This window comes from Ambystoma mexicanum, chromosome 4p (genome assembly GCF_040938575.1).
Source record: "Ambystoma mexicanum isolate Mex_15411 chromosome 4p, UKY_AmexF1_1, whole genome shotgun sequence".
Lineage (NCBI taxonomy): Eukaryota > Metazoa > Chordata > Amphibia > Caudata > Ambystomatidae > Ambystoma > Ambystoma mexicanum.
Genome location: NC_090927.1, coordinates 381,170,623 through 381,189,829, shown reverse-complemented (window position 1 = coordinate 381,189,829; position 19,207 = coordinate 381,170,623). Strand labels below are relative to the sequence as shown.

The following is a 19,207-nucleotide window of genomic DNA, read 5'->3' as shown; positions in this document are numbered from 1 at the left end:
CAAACTTCAAGACTTTATTACTGTACAATTCATAATGCTAGTAATTCTTGTGCACCCAGCCCCAATTAGTCATCAAACGTGCTCTTTAAGGGGGACTCCCAAAGGTTGGGTAAAGCTCTTGAAATCTTTTTGATGACAATGATAAATGGCCATTTGTTGACAGACTAATTTCCCCATCTTTAAGCGGCGAACTAGATCAGAGCCTAAGAATTATCAACCAATCACAATACTAGATGCTGATAAAGTTTTTGCAACCTTAACACTACAGCATCTGGAAGATTGGGCAATAAGCATTGGCAGAATACAGAAAACCCAAAGTGGATTTAGGAAGGGCCACGGCACAAGCTTGAATGCTTTTAGAATTAAACGTTTCCAAGATTTGGTATGGGGGGAAATTAGATTACGATCTTCATGGAAGCAGGCAATTTATCAGACCTGGTCCATGCAATAGGACCTCAATTACCACAATGGTTAAGACTTTGTATTTGCGTTGGCCGACTCTATAGCAACTGCCCATGCCCAACACAAAGTTACAACAGTGAAGGCAAGTCCCTGTTAATGCACACTCCAGAGTGAATACAACCCTCTAAGGCAATAGGCCATGAGATTTCTTGCAAGGACAACACATTTTAATTGTACAGAACACAAATATCAAAGGACTCTGTTGCTCGAGAACATTCCGACTCCAAAATACACGACTGCTTTTAGAGGGACATCATAAATCATGTATAGGGTCTAAACTAGCACATTTTATTGGGTAGACAGTGTACATAATCTTGCTCCATATGGGATGCCAGGCTACAACTGGTTGGTTCTTCCGCCGGTCAGGATCCACGTGGGTCAGCTGGGCTCATCTTGTCTGGAGAAGGTCAGGTCACTCGTGAAAGACAGTTTTACATCTAATCTACCACACTAAGCCTACTGCATCACTGTTGCATGCACCTGGGTGGCTTGGGGAATTTGTGCCAGGGGGGAAGGGAGGATGAAATACAGTGACACTGAACTACACATTCTGGATTTAGTTGATAACGCTCCTCTCGCACCCAAGGTCTCCACCCAGGTTTTGATCTATAATTTATCTGTCCCTGTACCTCGTGTTACAAAGGATGCATTTTTACACTCAGGGGTGGAGGGGTGAAACAGTCGAGCATAATTAGATCTTTTATGGTCACTTGATTTGTGGTAGGACATGGGGTCTCTTGCTTATGGAATGCAGGGGCATGGGGTCGGGTCAATGGTGCGGGGTTGGCTTTGGACTGGCTGGGTGTTAGAGGCTGACTGGAAGCTTAGTGGTGATGAATGGGCACTGCGCTGAGCCTGTGTGGTCTCGGTCTTGCAGGGCGCATTCCTCTGAAAGATAGTTTGCAACAGTGAAGAGACATGGGGAAGTGGACTTCAGTGAGAACTGGCGGTGTGCATTCCTCCTGTCTTTCTGCCTATTGATGTTGGGCCTAGTGGAATCTTTCCATGGAGATCAGCTGGTGCAGCGCGACGAAGCAGGCCTGTGCTTTTGCACAACTAAAAAATGGCATTTCATTCTATGTGTCTCCTAATGCTACACATCTGATCTTGCTATATTACCTCTGCACCGAGTTTTACTGCGGTTCTCTCCCCCCCCTTATACACTGCTTCATAGGGGATTCACATCACCTGAAAGCACTTAGGGGGTGGATATACTGATTTCCATCCCAACAAAGGTAAGTGTGGCGGGCCTGTAAAGCCAGATTGTCTAGCTACACGGAATACAGAATAAATGCCTAACATTCAACATTAAACTTGATGCATCTTAGAGTTTGTATTACTAGCTTATGTATCAGTTTTGTACTCTCGAAAAAGCCTTAAAATACACCAGTGACTTACAGATTATCCCAATATCCGTTTAGCCAACTTCATAGTGCCTCTCTGCAAGAGCAAACATATTTCTCAATATCTGGTTAACGTTGAAATGACAGGCCTAATCTGTACCTTAAGTTCCAGCATTCACTCAGGCTGTAAAGAGAACATTTACAGTGCATTACCCAGTGTCTCTTGGGACTGTAGATCTACTGACATTGAGAGCAGGAGTGCATTTAACTGCATCTTGATATTCCCCAATAACTTAAATGTCAGCGCATAGAGCACTCTCATGAAGGCCGCCAGAACAGCAACAGTATAGCGCTAGCGAAGGAGTCATCAGCTGGCCAGGGTTTTATGTAGTGGTACGCTCTAAGACAGGATAATCACAGGTTTAGGTGAGTGGGGACTATTGGAAACGCAGTGCCACTCTGCTGTAAACAGTTGCACTATTTACGACAATTTGCACTGCACTTTTTTCTAGTCAAACATGTTTCATTCCACCGGATAGGCTCTTTGAAGTCAACCACTCTACTCTGGCTCAACAGCAAGCAGCACAACCATGTGTAAGTCTATGTTAAGTGCTGGGAAGCATGCTGTACAAGTGGAGACGTTCACATTATGTATGCATTTTGTACTTCTGAACCTTCATGTCCAAAAACAAACTGCTCATTTTTCATGTTGCATTTGGTGTTCTGGTACCGCTTTCTATGTATTGCTGGCCAACAGAAAGTGGTGCACATACACTGTTCACTTGAAACTACACCAGGAACGCTTGGGGCTCAAAATCTTACACCCTGTACGGAGTGAGGCAATTCTGTCAAATTGTGAATAAAATCAAGACTCCTCCCCCACACCCCACTTTAAGAAAACCTGCCAAAGGTCAAATTACCACTTGTTTTCTTTATACACGAGACATTTGTGGATGGCTGTGTTCTCGAAATGTTCAGCATACTTCCCCAACATGCTACAAACCTGAAATTTGTCATGGGGTAGGTTCCATGGTGTAGACAATGTAACAAGTATGTAATATACATTTTATTTTTTTTTTGTTTAAGTGGTCTGAAATGCTTACCCCTGCCATTGGCTCTTTGCGCTGTAGTTCTGCCATAGTTCTGCATTCATTGTTCCTAAACTTTCCACACTATCAATCTAGCTCTCTTCAATACTCTCCGCAATGAATGAAGTGGGAATGAACGTGCAAAGCACGGGTACACCCGCTAGTCCATTACAAAGTCAACGTGAATGGAATAGTTGAACAATGACAAAATGTCCTTGGAGGGGTCATCAAAAATGGGTCACTTCACAAGGAAGACCTCAAAAGCAGCCACATTTAAAACGGAAAGGCCTTCCTTCGGTCAAGTCCATTTTAAGAGTTAGTGGTTTTCATGCCCAAGTGCCCCTTAATGCTGGATGCTTGTGCCCCACATGCAGAGGGGGTCAGATCCACTTCTAGCTCAGGATTGGGCACAACGTATTAGACATTTGGCAAAGTAACTCTTCTAAAGGTGTCCTGGTACCAGACTGTCAGCTAGTACTGAACAGCAAACCCTGCCAACCAGCAACACAAATCCGGCCTCAGATTTATTTCGACCTCACAAGTAGGATGTGTGAACCTTAAGGCCCCTTTGTGTAGTCGGGAATCTTGATAACGACTAGGGTGGAGAGAGAAACAACCTGGAAGCTTACCCATTTTATCTTGAATCTTGTAATTGCAGGCAATGGAGAAGTTGCTCCTTGTATTACCAGCACGGTCTTTCAAAGAGATGGGAATGGTTACTGCGATAGCACGGGTGCGCACCTAGAAACGAAAAACACAAGCACCAATCAGACCAACTACCACCTTGCTGGCTTCAAACCTTGGAGGAATTTTTAAAATGATAAACTTCAAGTGCATGTGAATGCTTGTAGTACGTCAAGTATACCAAAGTGAAATTACTATGAGAAACATCTCACGCTTAATTGATTAGAGGTCAAGCAACATGTCAAGCAGGCTCATTTTTTGAAGTGGAATGCCTGATTAAGGGATTCAAGAGTGGCTTAAGCGTTTCACTGCAGGAGATTGTTAATGCATTTGGAAAAGTTGGGGCAAAAATCAGATTTAGCATTTTGGTAAATTTCTCAAATTCCTCCTAGCGTTATGCTTGCATGATCTCATTGCATAGGAATCCGCTCCAAATTCCACCCGTAAACAGTATTTAGGTGGCATTTCCACAACTGAGGTCCCAAAGCTTTTTCGTCTCCCCAAATTTCAGAGTTCTCTAGCAACTCCATCTGGACATTTCTGAAATTCCTGTAAAGGCTGCTTCGACAAACATTGCTCAGTCTTCTCCCTTTTGTACCATAGGAGGAACAGGCTGATGGTGTGGGGGTCTTTAGTTCATTCCAAATTGGAGTATACAAACATGCTATGTGCCAGCACCCTAGATAATCAAATTCAACACCTTCAGCAAGTTCAGAACATAAACTGAATCATAGCTCATCCCTTTCTGTGTAGACCAGAACATACCATTACAGACAAAAGGACAATGCACAGATACATACAATAGTGAGCAGTCAGTAGGGCTTGGAAGGGAGGTCATGGCGGAGTAGGGCGAGGAGTGTTATTCCCTACAGGAACTCATTCAGGGGTTGGAGGTACTTTTAGGGCAATCCTGAAGCTCTGGAAATTGGTATTTCATTGAATTCCCGTGTAGATCCAGGAGAGTGAGAAGCAGGCGGCAGCACCAAGGTAGAGGATGGTGTGAGAAAGCAGAGCCTTAATGCAGCATGATATACAGGGGGAACACAGAAGCCTGGGATGAGATTTAAACATTAAAAAAAGAATATAAAAAGGACTGATGCCCAAGAGTGCAGTGTTAATTGGCAGAGGCGGGGAAGAAGTCTGAAGGAAGTGTGGGTGTTGAAGGGAAGTTATGAGTGCGCAAGGCCCACAAAGACTAGCAGCCTGAGTACCAAAGCAGAGAAAGTGTCAGGTAAAGCAGAAAGTGAGGTAGGTGCAGATGGGACACTCACTTGGTTCAGCAGGACCACTTCCCATAATCCCACTAATATGCCAAGTTTAAGATCACCAAGAAGAACCCCAAATGTGTGACGCTGGCGAAGGATTGTGATCAGGGGGAAATTGAGAAGTGTACAAGAGAAGAAGGCTGTGTGTTAGGAGAAAAACTTCTGAAGATTTAAGCATTAGCCAGCAAGAGGCCCGCCAGTCAGACTGGGATGAACGTGGATAGTTCAGGGGTAAATGAAGGTGGAAGGGAGAATATATTGCCATCAACCACATCAGGTGAAAATTGAAACCAAAGGCAGACATACATTTTCCAATGGAAGAGTATGATGTAGAAAATGGGACCAAGGACTAATCCTTAAGAGACTGACTGGTGTGATGGGGGCATCACCATAACAGGACTTGAACAAAATGTTATGGAGGTAAAAGGCAAATGTTCTAGAGGTCGAGGAGTGTTCGTGAAGTGGGATACTAATGCCAAACCTCAGAATGAGGACCATTTAGTGTGGAGAGAAGTGCTCACTGAGTTAAAGATGTGTGCTGCAGAATTTAGTATGAACATGAAAAAGCAAGGTAGGATAGGGCCACATTTGTCTGAAGAGCAGAGAGTCAACTAGAGCACAGGAGGGGTTTTGCAGCTTAGAGAACAGGCATCAGTTATTTTGTAGTACGGAAGGAGGGAAGAAGAGACAGTTGGGTGGGAACTGGGGAGAGCAGCGTATGTTTTATCCAGAATCAAAAGATCAGAAAATGGGCACTGCATCACCACATATGTATGAGGCTTTGTTTAGTTTGAAGGGTTGAGGAGAGTCGAGTATAGGAGCAGAGGAATGAAGTTGGTGTAGTGGCCGAAGTCTGGCAGTGCATTAAATATTGGCTTGAAACGTTTTCAAAGTCTCGACATTTCCATGGAATAGTCATTACAGATCTGAACCGTTGCTTTATCCATTTGTATGGTGCCTGTTGCACAATATGCTTTCAGGATAGTCACTATGTTGGAAATTGAAAATGCAGTGTGATAAATCTGGGCCTTTCAGCAACTTGGTTTGGGAATAGGAGCATGGTGCACAGGCTTAATGGTAAGTGATTCAGCCAGGTTCTGTTTGTCTCAGAAAGAAAGGTGGGATGTTTGATGGCTGTGCCCTCAAGGATCACGCATACGGTCCAGACGCAGATTATTCTGCATGATCCATTTTCCTGGTCTTCAACCTTTGAACCACAACACTGGACCTCCTTGATAAGTGCATCAAAATCATTTGCAGTAGCTTTATGGTCATCTTCAAGCGTGCTTTTGTCTCATTTACGAGTCTGTCCAGCCTTGAGGTAGAAGAGGGGAAAATGCAGGTCGAAGGGTGGGTCATGGTGCAGACCATATCAATACGTATGGGCAGAGGCGTAGGACCCGGCCGGAACAGACAAGGACGGAAATGGCAAGGGCGTTCACCGCCACTAAAGACATGGGAAGACAGGACGGAGGGACGACACAAACAGTTCCCATTAATGGAAAAGAGTGGCAGGCCAACATCAGTACATCCCATGGCAACAAACGTACAAAGATAATTTAAGATGCAAGCTGACGTTAACTGCTGGGGCTGGCAATGGATCAATGGACTGCATTTGATTTGGCAATTCTTGGACACAAAAAAGGGGGTGCTGACTAACCGGTCTACAATTGCAATATGTATAGCAATAATTATGTTGCGGTAAGATTTAGCGTGAGTGGTGAGGGCACCAGTCTCCCCAGTAAGCAGAGGGGTTGCACATGGGTGTGTTCTCACACCCCTAGTCGGTCTATACATAAAGGTTTTAATAAAAATCATTGTGTATTAAAGACAGATGCACCAAGTCTGGGCAGAGAATTCATAAATACTTATTTGCAGAGGATTCACTGCTCATTACTAAGACCCCAAAAGGACTACAAAGCACTTTGTCATTGTACCAACATGGGAATGTGATATACCACTAAAACGAAACGCCCAACATGGCCCAAACAGCCTGCTAAACACAAATGATGCTCAATTGGAGAAAGAACATTTTCATGATTATTTAGGTGCAAGATTTGATGAAGTAGTCGATGGAACCAACAGCTTATGAAGAGTGAGTTAATATTGAAAAAGCAAGCAGGGGCTATCAAGACCTTCTCCAATTGCTATGTACGGATAGCAGTGACCCCAGCCCTTCACAATATACAGAGAACAATCCCAGGTAGCAGTCCAGTATGGCTATGACATTTGGGCACACTAAGGTCATGGTGAGAAGGGAAACAAATACTTTTTTTAATAAAAGTTACTTCATCTTACATGATGAAGTTTTCCTTTGATGTTAGAGCTGGGGACATATGGGATTGGGTATGAAGCTTTATTAAGACCTTTACTGTTCTGGATAAGTTCATGGACAAGCAATGATATAAATCCCTGTAGAACAAGCCTGCAAGACCCATTGCAATTAGGCTCACATAATCTTCCATGGTTTAAAGCTATACAGAACCTTGCTACGGCCCTTGTTCTAGATCAGCTATGGCAATGTGCTCTCCAAACAAATTAACCACGAAAAGAACATACAAAGAGTGGCATTCCCATCCTGTAAACTGGTGGCAATTCCACTGTAAGGAATCATTTAAAAAGTAAAGTTACCTGTCGCAATGCAACCGAAAATATTTACTGACTGCACCCTCCTAATGTAAGAACAAACATCTTTGTCTTGCCTTTAAATGGGAGTAAAAAGTGCCATGACACCATGGCCAGCCTGGGGCATAACATGGTCTCTGGCCCGATGGAAAATTGGCACAATTGCAAAAAGCAATTCATTCCTTTTGTGTCAGACTGCATAGTAGGGGAGTTTTTGGATGAAATGTAATGCACATTGTGCAATTTGAATATTTATTCAGAAACAATGCTCAAAAACTACGAGCCCATAGTGAAGCAACTCATTACATTGATCCATATTGGGCAAAAAGTGGCCTACTTTGACCAACAAGGCAGGCTCGCACTAGCATTTTGCTTTTTTTGGTTCGGGAATTGTCCCATTGCCCTATGGACCAGCCCGAGCCTGTATGCCACAAAGACGATGTCCGTCTGTCTGCCCTGTTGTGCTATGAAGCCCCCCCACTTCCACAATGTAATATTCATCAAGTTGGCTTTGAACAGCTATTCCAGTAATACAGGTTAGAAAGCATCCACACCCTTGCTGGGGCCCCATCTTGCACACACACAACCTAATCACCCAGTGGCAGTTTGTGAATTTGTTTAATTGGAAGGGCATAAATGTTGACCACAAATATGCTTGAGTGACAGTGTAGCAAGGCAGCTCCAACAAACCAAATAGGTAGGGGTTGGGTAGTGGTTGAGCCACCCCTCACCTCCCCACATCCTCCGAGAACATTTTTTTTGAATGGGTTAAAATGGCCCATTATACAGCACACTTTGTGCAAAATTGGCCAAGTCAGACCATTCACAATCGGTTTTGATGTGAACGCAAATCCAAACATCCAACAGATACAACTCAACAGTGCACAGTAGCATTTCCCAAAACATTTTCATGATTCTTTTGCCTACAATATATGCCAGTGTAACATTTTCATGACGGCTACACCAATATACGCCAGTTTTCCCCATATAAGAACATAAGGTTTGCTTTGCTCATAATGCCAATAACGATTATATAGGAAACATGGCCAGGTTGGCTGCAATATATGGCAGCATCTGAGGTAAGGGCATACTCCTGTTGGCTTCGCCATAAAAATGACGGGCCAAACATTTACAAACTGGCTGCACCAAAATGCCAGCGTAGTTGCTTAATAACGCTAGGGCTTGCTTCATCAAAAATGCCCATCAAAAGGCCATGAAACATTAGGACATGGCTAGACTGGCTGCACCCAAATGCCAGCCCAGCCAGGTAATCACTTATTCTTACTTCATAGTGGATGCCCATTAACATTACCATAGTAGTGCACTTCAATGGTCTCCCGCTCCTCAACCTGCAAAAATCAGCTAGTCAGCAGCCAGTCCAGCACAAACACGCACACACCGTCACACAACATTCACTTGTTCATTTACTTGCATATTAATTTTCTCATTTAAATGCACACACAGCCACCCATACATCATACAGACATTACATAATGCATAACGCAGCATTTATGCACGTATACAATCAAACATTCAACACCCTTGATGCACCACACACAAGGTCTTACCTGCGGTTTGGTAAATCAATCTTCCCAGAAGGACTGTCCAGGAAAAACCCCAGCTCCCGTGCTCTTCCATACATACGGGAAGCAGGGAGATCTTCAGGTTGAGGTGCAAGATAGAGGCAATCAAGTTCCACTGCACATGTCAGGAACACTTCCTTCTGAAGTTAAAGCATGCACTTTGACTTCAGCAACAAACGACATTACTGAAGCTCAATAGCACTCATGACATTGCAACAGGGGTCCCCACTACGCCACTAGTAGGTCCAAATGTTGCTCTAATGTACTGTAGACTGCACACCCTACAAAAGTTAAGCGAAACTGTAAGAATTACCAACTAACCTCATAGGTCACAAGAGGTGATGCCCGCTGTACTTTGATCTCAAAGTGCGTGCCGTTGTCAAGTAGTAGAAATCCGTGCATTTCCGCAGATTGACTGTTCAGTAGTAGATTTCCAACATATGGTGCCCAATCCTCGTCTACATTCCCTCGCCGGACCACAAGGTGCAGGTAAGAGTCATCACAATATCCTGTGGTGCTGGGCAACACTGAAACATTGACAAGACATCCTCACTATACAAAGGATTCTTTTTTATTCACATGTATGACATTGCTGAGTCAGATATATTACCTATGTCCTGGACAGCAACAATTTCAACAGGAACCGAAAAGGGCCGGTTCTCAGGAATCACTTTGAAACCAAAGGTAGCATTCAGGGTGTAAACTCTGAAAGATCCAATTACCTAACAGACAAATAAAAATTAACGTTGAACAAAGATCATGTGCACAGACATTGGTCCTTTTCTTCACGCTTACCTGCAAGTGAATACTGGGGTCATCAAAAGGAACTTTCAACGTGTAACTTGCACTTCCATTGGCATATCTGAACTCCGACACCACATATCCACGTGCATTCGCTTGCGCTACACTTAAAGTCGTGATACCAATTGTCACAAACTGCAGAACAACATCAGGAAGAAATGTCCCAACTGACACATTGAATACCCTGGTTGCAGGAATAGTATCTAGGAAAGACAAAGGAGCATGCATTGTAACACCATAACTTCTCAGCCGTTCATTATTCCACAGCGTTTCACCACTTACTGTTGGTTACAATGGGTGGTCGCGGCATGAATGGAGTGGTGAGGTCTTTCACAATGGTCTGTCTGGTTTGCCCCCACTTGTCATCAGTCCATTGATTTTGCAAAAAGATGCTGATGCTGTAGGTTATTCCATGCTTCCCATTAACCACATGACTCTGGAAAGACAAATAAGTACCAGAATTACGTTGATGTTAAGTAACTGTAGATCATTTACACCATTTAATTGGTTGGCTCTCCCATTTAACTGGTTCCACACCATAGTCTTTGTGGTGGGAACGATACACAAACTGTGAACCGAGGAGGTTGGGGGGATGGGAAAATCAAGATTCCTCCCCTAATCATCTCAAGACAGTGGAAGAGAACCAGGCTGAGGTGGGAGTGGAAGAAAATGAGCAAGAGACAAGTGATCAAATGTATTCATGTGGCAGTCCATCACACCATCCATAAAGTAAAGCACTTCCTTCAAATCAGTAAATCTTCACCCACAGGAAGCAAGGCCGATTAACCCTTCTAAATAATCAATTATCGGAGTGTGCAGACCGTTATGTGCCTGTAACGCTAGTTCATTACAGGGTCTCCAGTCTTTACCTGCATAAAACGCCCACTCCCTAGCAGAGCGTTGTGTGCTGTGGTGTATCTCCTGGTCGATACCAATCGAAGGCGCAGCATCAAAAGTGATAGGGTCTTGGCGACTGGGGTGGAGGTTTTTACTTCTTCCCTTTGAGCCAGTACCACTTTTTGGTGATTTCAAAGGAGCAGCTAGAGGATTGGCTAGCTGTAAATTCATTCAATTGATCACATGACCCTTGTGACCTGCTATTGGATATTCTTTCATCTTATTGGTTGATCAATCTGTGTCTTTTTGGATGCAGAGTTAAAGGAGTGGTTATCTGACTGCCCACCATCTTTACACATTGTTTTGGCTGCTTCCCTTTGCTTTACATATTTGTAGGGGTGCTGCAGCTTTATAAAGGAGGGAGCATCCAGGAGAAAACTCTGAAGTGGGAGACAAAGAATTTTAGAAACTTGCTATTGTGGTAGCGTCTTGGCTTTGATCCTTGCTCCTGAATGGACGGCGACTTTAATAAAGTGAAGAATCCCAAGCATCTGCCAGTGTGAAACTTTGGACACAAGAGATTTCGTACTTATCAATCAATATTTTTTCTTAGCAGATCGGAGGAGTCTACCTTTGTTTTGCTCAACGTTTTAAGCAGAAGTTGACTATGTAGCAGCTGATTTATTGGAAATGCAGAAGGATAAGTCGTGTAATTACAGCAGACATAACAGCAACTCTGATCTTTACTCAGATGCGAGTCATACAATGGCTTTGCCCCTCCCCGCTCCTGCGGATTAACCAACTACCTTATTAGTTGGGGAGGAGAAAAGAGTGGGAAAAATAAAGACTTGAATTTACTTGCCAAAAAATAAATGCAATTAACCTTCATCTCCCCAAATGATGACCTAGTTAATATGCATCAAATACTACAAAATTGATTCTTGGGTACTCCGAATCTATTCACAGACATGCAAAGCACATTTGGGGGTTATGAATTCCTCTTTTTTGAATACCCCCCAATTTTCTTGGTAGGAAAATTCTTTTAGCTCCATCGGACCATTTGCAGGATGTACAGGTGGTTGAGGGCAGCATCACCTCAGTCCAAGTGCAACCCTGTAATACCTCCGCAAATTGGAGAGATTCCCATTCACGATTTATAGCTTTTCAGAAGTGTTGTGAACATATGTGGAGAGTTGAAGAAACAAACCGGTCATTTAAATACTACGCAGACAGTCCTCTTTGAAAAACACAGCTTTGGATAGTTGGTGAGAAACACAAGCGGAAAGCTATAAGGTGATGGAATAGATAAGTGTTCCCTTATGAGAGGTTGGGGGAAGCCATTACTGAAGTGGATTGGAGTGACCTGATGTTCCTTGAACCAAGGATCCCCTGGGGAGGAATGTTCAAAATCGAGGTTGGGACCAGAAAGAAGTGAAACAAAAACACACACAAGCCAAACAAACACGTAAACATTTATTTAGCATTTATTTTTTGTTTTTTTAATAGCTTGCCTAGAAGAACTTGTGATTTTGGCCCCCGGGGAGAGGATTCAAAGTTGGCAATAGAAAAAGGTGATCCACCTATGCTGGGTGATACAATGGGTATCTGGTGCCGAGGTGGTGCAGTCTCAGCAATTTCCAGCGGACTCCAACAATGGACAGTTGAAGCCAGATGCCAAATCCAATTTCAACAATGAGTGAGTAATTCAGCATTTTAGCGAGTCGGTAATTCGCAAGAACTGAGCTGAAATATATGCTCACTATATATTAGCATTACATCAGCGTACCTAGTGCTAGCCTTGTTAACACCACTGTGCAATAGAATTAGAAGGCTAACGTACTAATCATAAACAGCAATAGCAGTATTAAACAGCCACTACACAACTGAGCAAGGGTGACTGCGGCAGGCGTTGTGTGCCTTTGAGCCCTTGAAATACCAATCCTACAGTAAATGTGGCTGTTTAGATTCGAATAACAGCTCTAATTGCCTCAATCTTGGAGTCTGTCCCAAATGTCACAGCTGCGAAGCGGGAAGTAGTGGATCACGGGTTAGAACACCAGAAGAGTGAACAGTTGTCAGGTGTTCAGGTGTTGGTAACTGAAAATCCAGAAATCATGGCTGAGAACCAACAAATGGAAGATCTAGCGATTAGGCAGGAATGCTCAGACTGTTTTAAGCAGACGGCATGGATAGATTCCAAGTCTTTTAAGGACCCCAGGGCTTCTGCCATCACTACATCATTGAAAACAGTGGTTCTGGTGGGGGATGTGTAGCTCGTGAGATGAAAGCGTTGAACTGTCCCTTACAAACGGATGGCAGAAAGGTCAACCCATCTGAGCGTTGACCCCACAGTAGCTCTTGCAGTGATAATCAGTCCCAGTTTTGAGAAGGAATCCGCAACACCAGTTATACAAAAGGGAGTAATGACCTCTTCAATTCTGCCTTCGTCAAATCTAATATATAATATCTTAATCTTCACCTTTGATGGATGCTCAGGAAGAACCAAAAGCACCAAGAGAACAAATTGCAAAAAAAGAAAAATGTTTCCTCAAAATTGGGATCCAAGTCGACAGCAGATAAAAACTCATGGAGACAAAGTATCATGGACCAACCATTGGGAGTATCAGATAGAATTCTTGAAGCTCTTGCCCTTGTAGAAAGAGGCGCAGCTATCTGTGAAGAGCAACATTCCTCCATCACCGATCTGATCAAAATAAAATCTACAGGGGAAGCCCGATTTATTGGGTGATCCGGCCCCTATTAACTGAACACCCAACGTTTGACTCAATGGAAGGTAAAGTGCACTCAAATGGTGGGAAGTTACATGAAACATTGATAACAATGGGTGAAAGAAATCAAACTACACCGACAATAACAGCATTTATTTAGTGTCATATTTTCATACAGATTCACGAAAACATAAGACTCAATGTTAAACACCACTCAAATCAAAGATCAAAAACTTGGAGCTGTATCAAATGCAAATGTCCTCTACTGACTCATTAAACAAGAAAGTAAAAAGACTGTCAAACGATGAAATTGCATCACGGTTTGATCACCACGCAAGCTACATGAAATATTGTAAGAGACGAACCACTGGATCCAGTAGAAGAATCCACAGATACATCGGGAAATCAACTGAAGTGGTGGGCATACTCGTCAGGACTACCCCTCTATTGCAAATAAACCAATTAATTCCTCAGAAGCTGAACCATTACAGAAAGGGTCTATGAATAAAGACTAGATCACTCAAGTAGTCACAGAAAAAAAGTAAAATGTGGAAATCAATCGGGGGGGGGAATGAGACCTAAAAAGTTTGTCATAATGGGAAACTAATGATAAATTTAGTTATGGGCATTGAGCAAATGTCCAATAGTGCATGTACAGGTAGCACATGTACATATAGCGCTAAGGCGACAAGCAGTGCTGCTTAGAAGAGGTAAATTCAAGAGCTGCCATGAAAACCAAATGCCAGAGTCTGGCAATTCCAAAGGTATGCACGTTCTGTTGGTTTGGGATACAATCTCTACTTCGACCATTAGCACATAACCCAGATGTTAGGCCAAACTAATTGTTCAATATCGTGGGAAAAGCAAGTGCAGCATTCTAAATGCATAATTTATCAGCATATACTGATCACACAGGTGATTGACTGCCCCCTTGGTAGCCAGTTTCCTGGAATGTTTTCATGATTAGGGATGCTAGCTGTTGGAGAACTACAGAAAAGATGGCAGAACAAAGGATACCCTGCTCCACCCTCCAACTAGGAGAAAACCATCATTCTTGATCTTGGCAAGTGTCTCTTTAGCAGACCAACCCTGCACATGAAAGTTTCACGCATACCAAACCTCAAACAGTACCAAATCACCATAATCTTAAAACTTGTGTGCATCCAAACTGCACAACGGTACAGACATTCCCTCAATCACCAGGACAAGCCAATGGATATTGGACAGCATTCAGCTTTGCAACTAATCCAGATGGAGGACTCGTCCAACCTGGCTGACAATATGTTTACCAGCATTTATTTTTCCACATTTATCAGATTGTGGTATGAGACACTTGCCCACTATAGTACCACTGCTGGGTCCCCAAGACTCTGGCAAACACCCTTTCTAAAAAGCTTCATTGTAGATCGACCGAAGTCTTGGCACCAGTAAATCTATATGCAGCTGCTAAAATTCCACCATAAAACTATTACAGCCCGGAAATGTCCCTTGTCCAGTCAACATTAAAGCGGCATCATGCATCCAATAATGCAACCTCTGCCTCCCCATTGCTGCTTCATCCAATAGCTCCGTCACCTGCTCGGTCAAACCTAACTTGCAGAGTAAAGCAGTTTGATCTCATTTGGGTCTCGCACTAGGGCACTATTGGAGTCTTTCACCTGAAGAATGTAATTAGACCCCCACATGGCCTTATTAACTAGGCCAGACTTCTGCCGGTCTTCTCCACTTCCGGTTGCCTAGCCCGATGTACTTCATAGTCGTGCTTGTCCAGTGCCTCAACCTTCTTGAACGGCTCTGCTTTTCTGAACATTTTCAAAGCTTTGCCATACCCACCACAGCCCACGATTTTCCCCATTTTCTGAATGACATTTTTTGTGGAATTCCTCCCTCCCCTCAGTATTGCCCATGATGAAATTGCCAAACGTCCCCTAGAGAAAGCCCTCGAGTCTCTACCCAGATTTGTTCCAGTGGTCCTAAAATCACCTGGACCCCAAAAATGCAGCATATGCCCTGGGTATTTATGCATCAGACCTGCGGGTAAATCAAAGGTTGCTATTCATGTTGGGTGCCAATGAGCAGAGTATCAGCACATAATACACCCAACACTCCTGCATAACTCAGTGTGCGTTTTCAACCAACAATGGGGCACTGGGAACTCACCCAACTTAATACTCTCCTGGCAGACGATGAAAATGAAGAGCTCAACAGTTGGCCTACCCATTTAAGGCCCAGTTTCCTGGGTTAACTCACTGTAAGGGGCATTTCCTGTATAATTACTATGGAGGCCAACAGCCATATGACAATGCCTACTCTTCACCACACCATGATCAATATTCCACGACAGACCTCTCCACTAATCGTTCAGCTACCATTGTATTTAAGTGTACCTTCACTTCTAGACAACAGGACTCCTACAAACGGGACAAATGCTTCAAACCATTGCACTGAAAATGGTCTCGTAACCCATGAACACCCCTACCCAACTTGTGGAAACCTTTATCCCAACTGGGGTGCAACAATAACTTTGTAACAATACAATTCATTCAAACTAATAGCGTGGCCCAACCACTCCAAGTGTGACCAGCAAATGGGGCGCTACACACCAAGTCAGACTAAGCTACAAATATTGTAGCAAAAAGAACGCAAGCAAAACAAGAGCAATTAAGAGTGCCAAGCGCCGAGAAGCACTGCGCCGCTAACAAATAAATGAACAGATACACAGATGTTGAAGTTTCAATATAATAAATAGCTGCAGCTGGGTTGTTGAACAATTTCCTCCTTTAATTCGTAATTCTTCTGGTGGGAAGTCATACACGATTCTCTGGTCTGAAGCCAATTCCACTTCAGAGTCTCCTTGCTAAAATCTGGATAGAAGGAAATTGATTCCTTGGACTATATTAGGTCCAGGTTTAAACGCTGCAGTCAGCTCAACATGGCCTTAGATCATTACTGCCTGTGGCAGTGCCCCTGGTAGATTCGGCGCAGGAGACCACCTAGCATGCTGAATCTTCATGAACGCAAGCCAAAAAGACTAAGCCAATCTTTGTGAAAGGTTGGAATACGTTTCTTCAGGAAGGTTTCTTTGTTCCCTTGCTCTGCGCCTTCTGGCAGGCACAGTAAGCCTACATCACTGCTCCAGGATCGGTCCTCCAAATTGGAGAGCTTTGGTGCCTGCGATTTCACCTCCGGATCTACCACTTTACAGAGTGATGTGCAGTATAATCATCCAAGTCAGAAACGTTGTTCCATCTGACAGTTTCCTTTAATTTATCCATGCCTTACATAATCTGAGAGACCACGATTGCCTGGAGAATCAGCCTTGGCTATATTTTTCGAATAAGACCTGCCTCAGTCTGTATCCGCATCCTGGGCAACTGCTTGATGCTCCTGGGTATGTCAACATCCCACCATGTTTGGCAAAGATCTCCACCATTGGTTTGTGTTTTGTTTCTTACCACCAAACACCTTAACCTCACACCAACATCCCACGTCAAATACAAGTAGAACATGAAATCAGGGATGACTTGGCTGAAGCTAGACAACTGCTCCCCCCTAAAAAAATTAAATCCGGGTGGCCGCATTGGACCACCAGTCATGATGTTCCCAGTGCGGTTCATCAGCATCATGGGAGTCCAATCTCTAAATGCTCCAGGGCAAACAGATGCTGATTGTCCCAAAAAGTGTGAGAATGCCCCTATTCATGGGGGACAAATATGCCCCCCCAGGATTCCACACGGTTTGTCAACACACAAGCAAAGCATACGAGTGTTTGCAGACACCTTGAGCGTAAGACACCGATCACATCCAGTGTCCTTTTTGACAGAGAATATAGGGATCACGCACTGATGCCCCCTATTCCCTGCATCAACTGACCTGTAATATATCCGGCAGGAAGAAAATAATTCTGTGGTGGAAAATGGGAACCAACCGCAAGACGCAACAACATCGCAACCAAGAAGGAATCCTTGTCCTTGGTTTGGCCCTTCCAATATTGCATGAGGAGACTAGATTTGAAGCCACTGCATTTTTGGAAGCTGCCATCCGGGAAACACACTTGGTTGACTGCAGCTTGATTTTGAAAGTGAAAGAAGTTACCTTTTGAAAATTGGACAACCTATTTGCACATCAACTTAAGTTCTCTTTTAAGCACTGTTTGTAATATATATGTCCTGACGAGGTGCAACAGACGGAAATTGTACAGGCCGCTCGGTCGACCCAAAACTCGAGTCAACAATACCAGAGCCTACTCCGCCCAGAGCTGGCTTTAACTTTGGTTTATATAGATGAAATGTGGGAATTGATATCTGTTCATGAGGAACCATGTTGGACATCTACCCAGTGTTTTACTTGTTCTTTTTTTAAAAACATTGTTAAACAGGCATTTTTGAACAAGATATTAACCCAAATATATGGGATGTTCCGAGTCACAGAACAGAATTATCAGGATTGCGTTTATTGCACAAGTACGAGTGGTTTTTTGTATGTATGGGGGACGAAAGACTGAGGAATAATGTGAGATGCAAGCTTTTTTTTGTTGGTGTGACGTGTGCTTTGAAAATTGGTTTTTAATAGATGTGTTATTACTGTATTTGATATGTTTTTTTGTAAATGGTTTTCATGATTAAAATATTAAATAAAGTACACACCTTTTAAATAGCTTTACACATGAATTACACAAACTAACAATAGGAGGGTGTTTGTTTGCCCCCAGGTGCTCTAGCCTGCCTGACCAAAAACACACCAGACAGTACGCAGGCAGGGTCAGAACAAACCAGAGGGGAGCGTCACAGGGTGACCCGACCGCAGACATGCAGCGCACCCTCGGCTCACTACCGGGCACTGCAGGAAACTGGTATGGCCATGACCGTCAGGGGTGCTGGAGGGCATCTGCAGCCTCTTAAGTCTAGTGGAGCAAATGTGATGAATTGGCGTGCCCAAGCTCTGGCCCGAAGAGCAGTTGGCCATCTTGGCTCTGTCCCCTCCCCCCCATCCAGGACTGCGATTTGAGATAATTGCAGTCAAGCACATTAGAGGGCAATTAAACTAAGTCATTCCAGTAGATCAAAGGTATATGATATGATGAATTGTCCAACATGCCGGTGTTCATGGCTTGGCTTCCATGCCATGCCATCATTCTAGCTTTTTGGATGAAGGTCCCTTTGCTGCATTTATAACAAGCTCTAGTTAATTGAGAATCAAGTGCTCAAACCTACATGGTTGCCAAACCTTATATTCGTTCAGCAGATGCAGTATGTGGTACCAGCGAACCCCTTTGGCTATTAAGGGGCTTAATCAGTGCAATATCCTATACAAGAGATCAGGAAGCCTACAATGCAACTATTTTTAACCAGTCTGTGTGAAACATTCACATTGGTACTCCCTTCTCACCCATGTCAAATAAGTATGCCAACACCAATACAATTATTTAAAAAGGCATTATTTAAAAACTTGTACTGTAAGTAAATATTTATTTTTTCTTTCAGAAATTCACCTCCTGAGAAATAATGAAGCCATTATCTAACTGGTCATTTTGTTTACTAGGATGTTTTACAAGACTCCTTGTGTCACCTTGCAACTGCATGAAAGTCTTGCAGGTAGTTACAAGACAAATCTACATGAGTTGAAAGCCCAATCCGTACAGTGTATACGGTTGGGTTTAGGTATCTGGGTGAATTGTTCAGCAATGGCGTTTGCTTGCCCAGATGTGCATTTGCGACAGAGCATGGCTGTTGTGTAATCTAGATAAGCGCTATAAATGTAGGCCTCGTTTCAGTGGGCTTGTGCATGTGG

The 19,207-nt window shown here is 43.4% G+C and overlaps 1 protein-coding gene across 1 annotated transcript in view; it reads right to left on the bottom strand.

The window, feature by feature from the left end:
* The window catches only part of LOC138453255 (uncharacterized), a 452,395-nt gene that overhangs the window by 192,395 nt on the left and 240,793 nt on the right, over window positions 1–19,207 (bottom strand). Inside the window, exons 10-14 of the mRNA XM_069605925.1 lie at window positions 10,134–10,287; window positions 9,846–10,054; window positions 9,661–9,772; window positions 9,372–9,577; window positions 3,523–3,634 (exon numbers count right to left, since the gene is read on the bottom strand). Of these exons, the coding sequence (XP_069462026.1) occupies window positions 3,523–3,634; window positions 9,372–9,577; window positions 9,661–9,772; window positions 9,846–10,054; window positions 10,134–10,287 (793 nt within the window). The remainder of the gene's footprint in view (window positions 1–3,522; window positions 3,635–9,371; window positions 9,578–9,660; window positions 9,773–9,845; window positions 10,055–10,133; window positions 10,288–19,207) is intronic.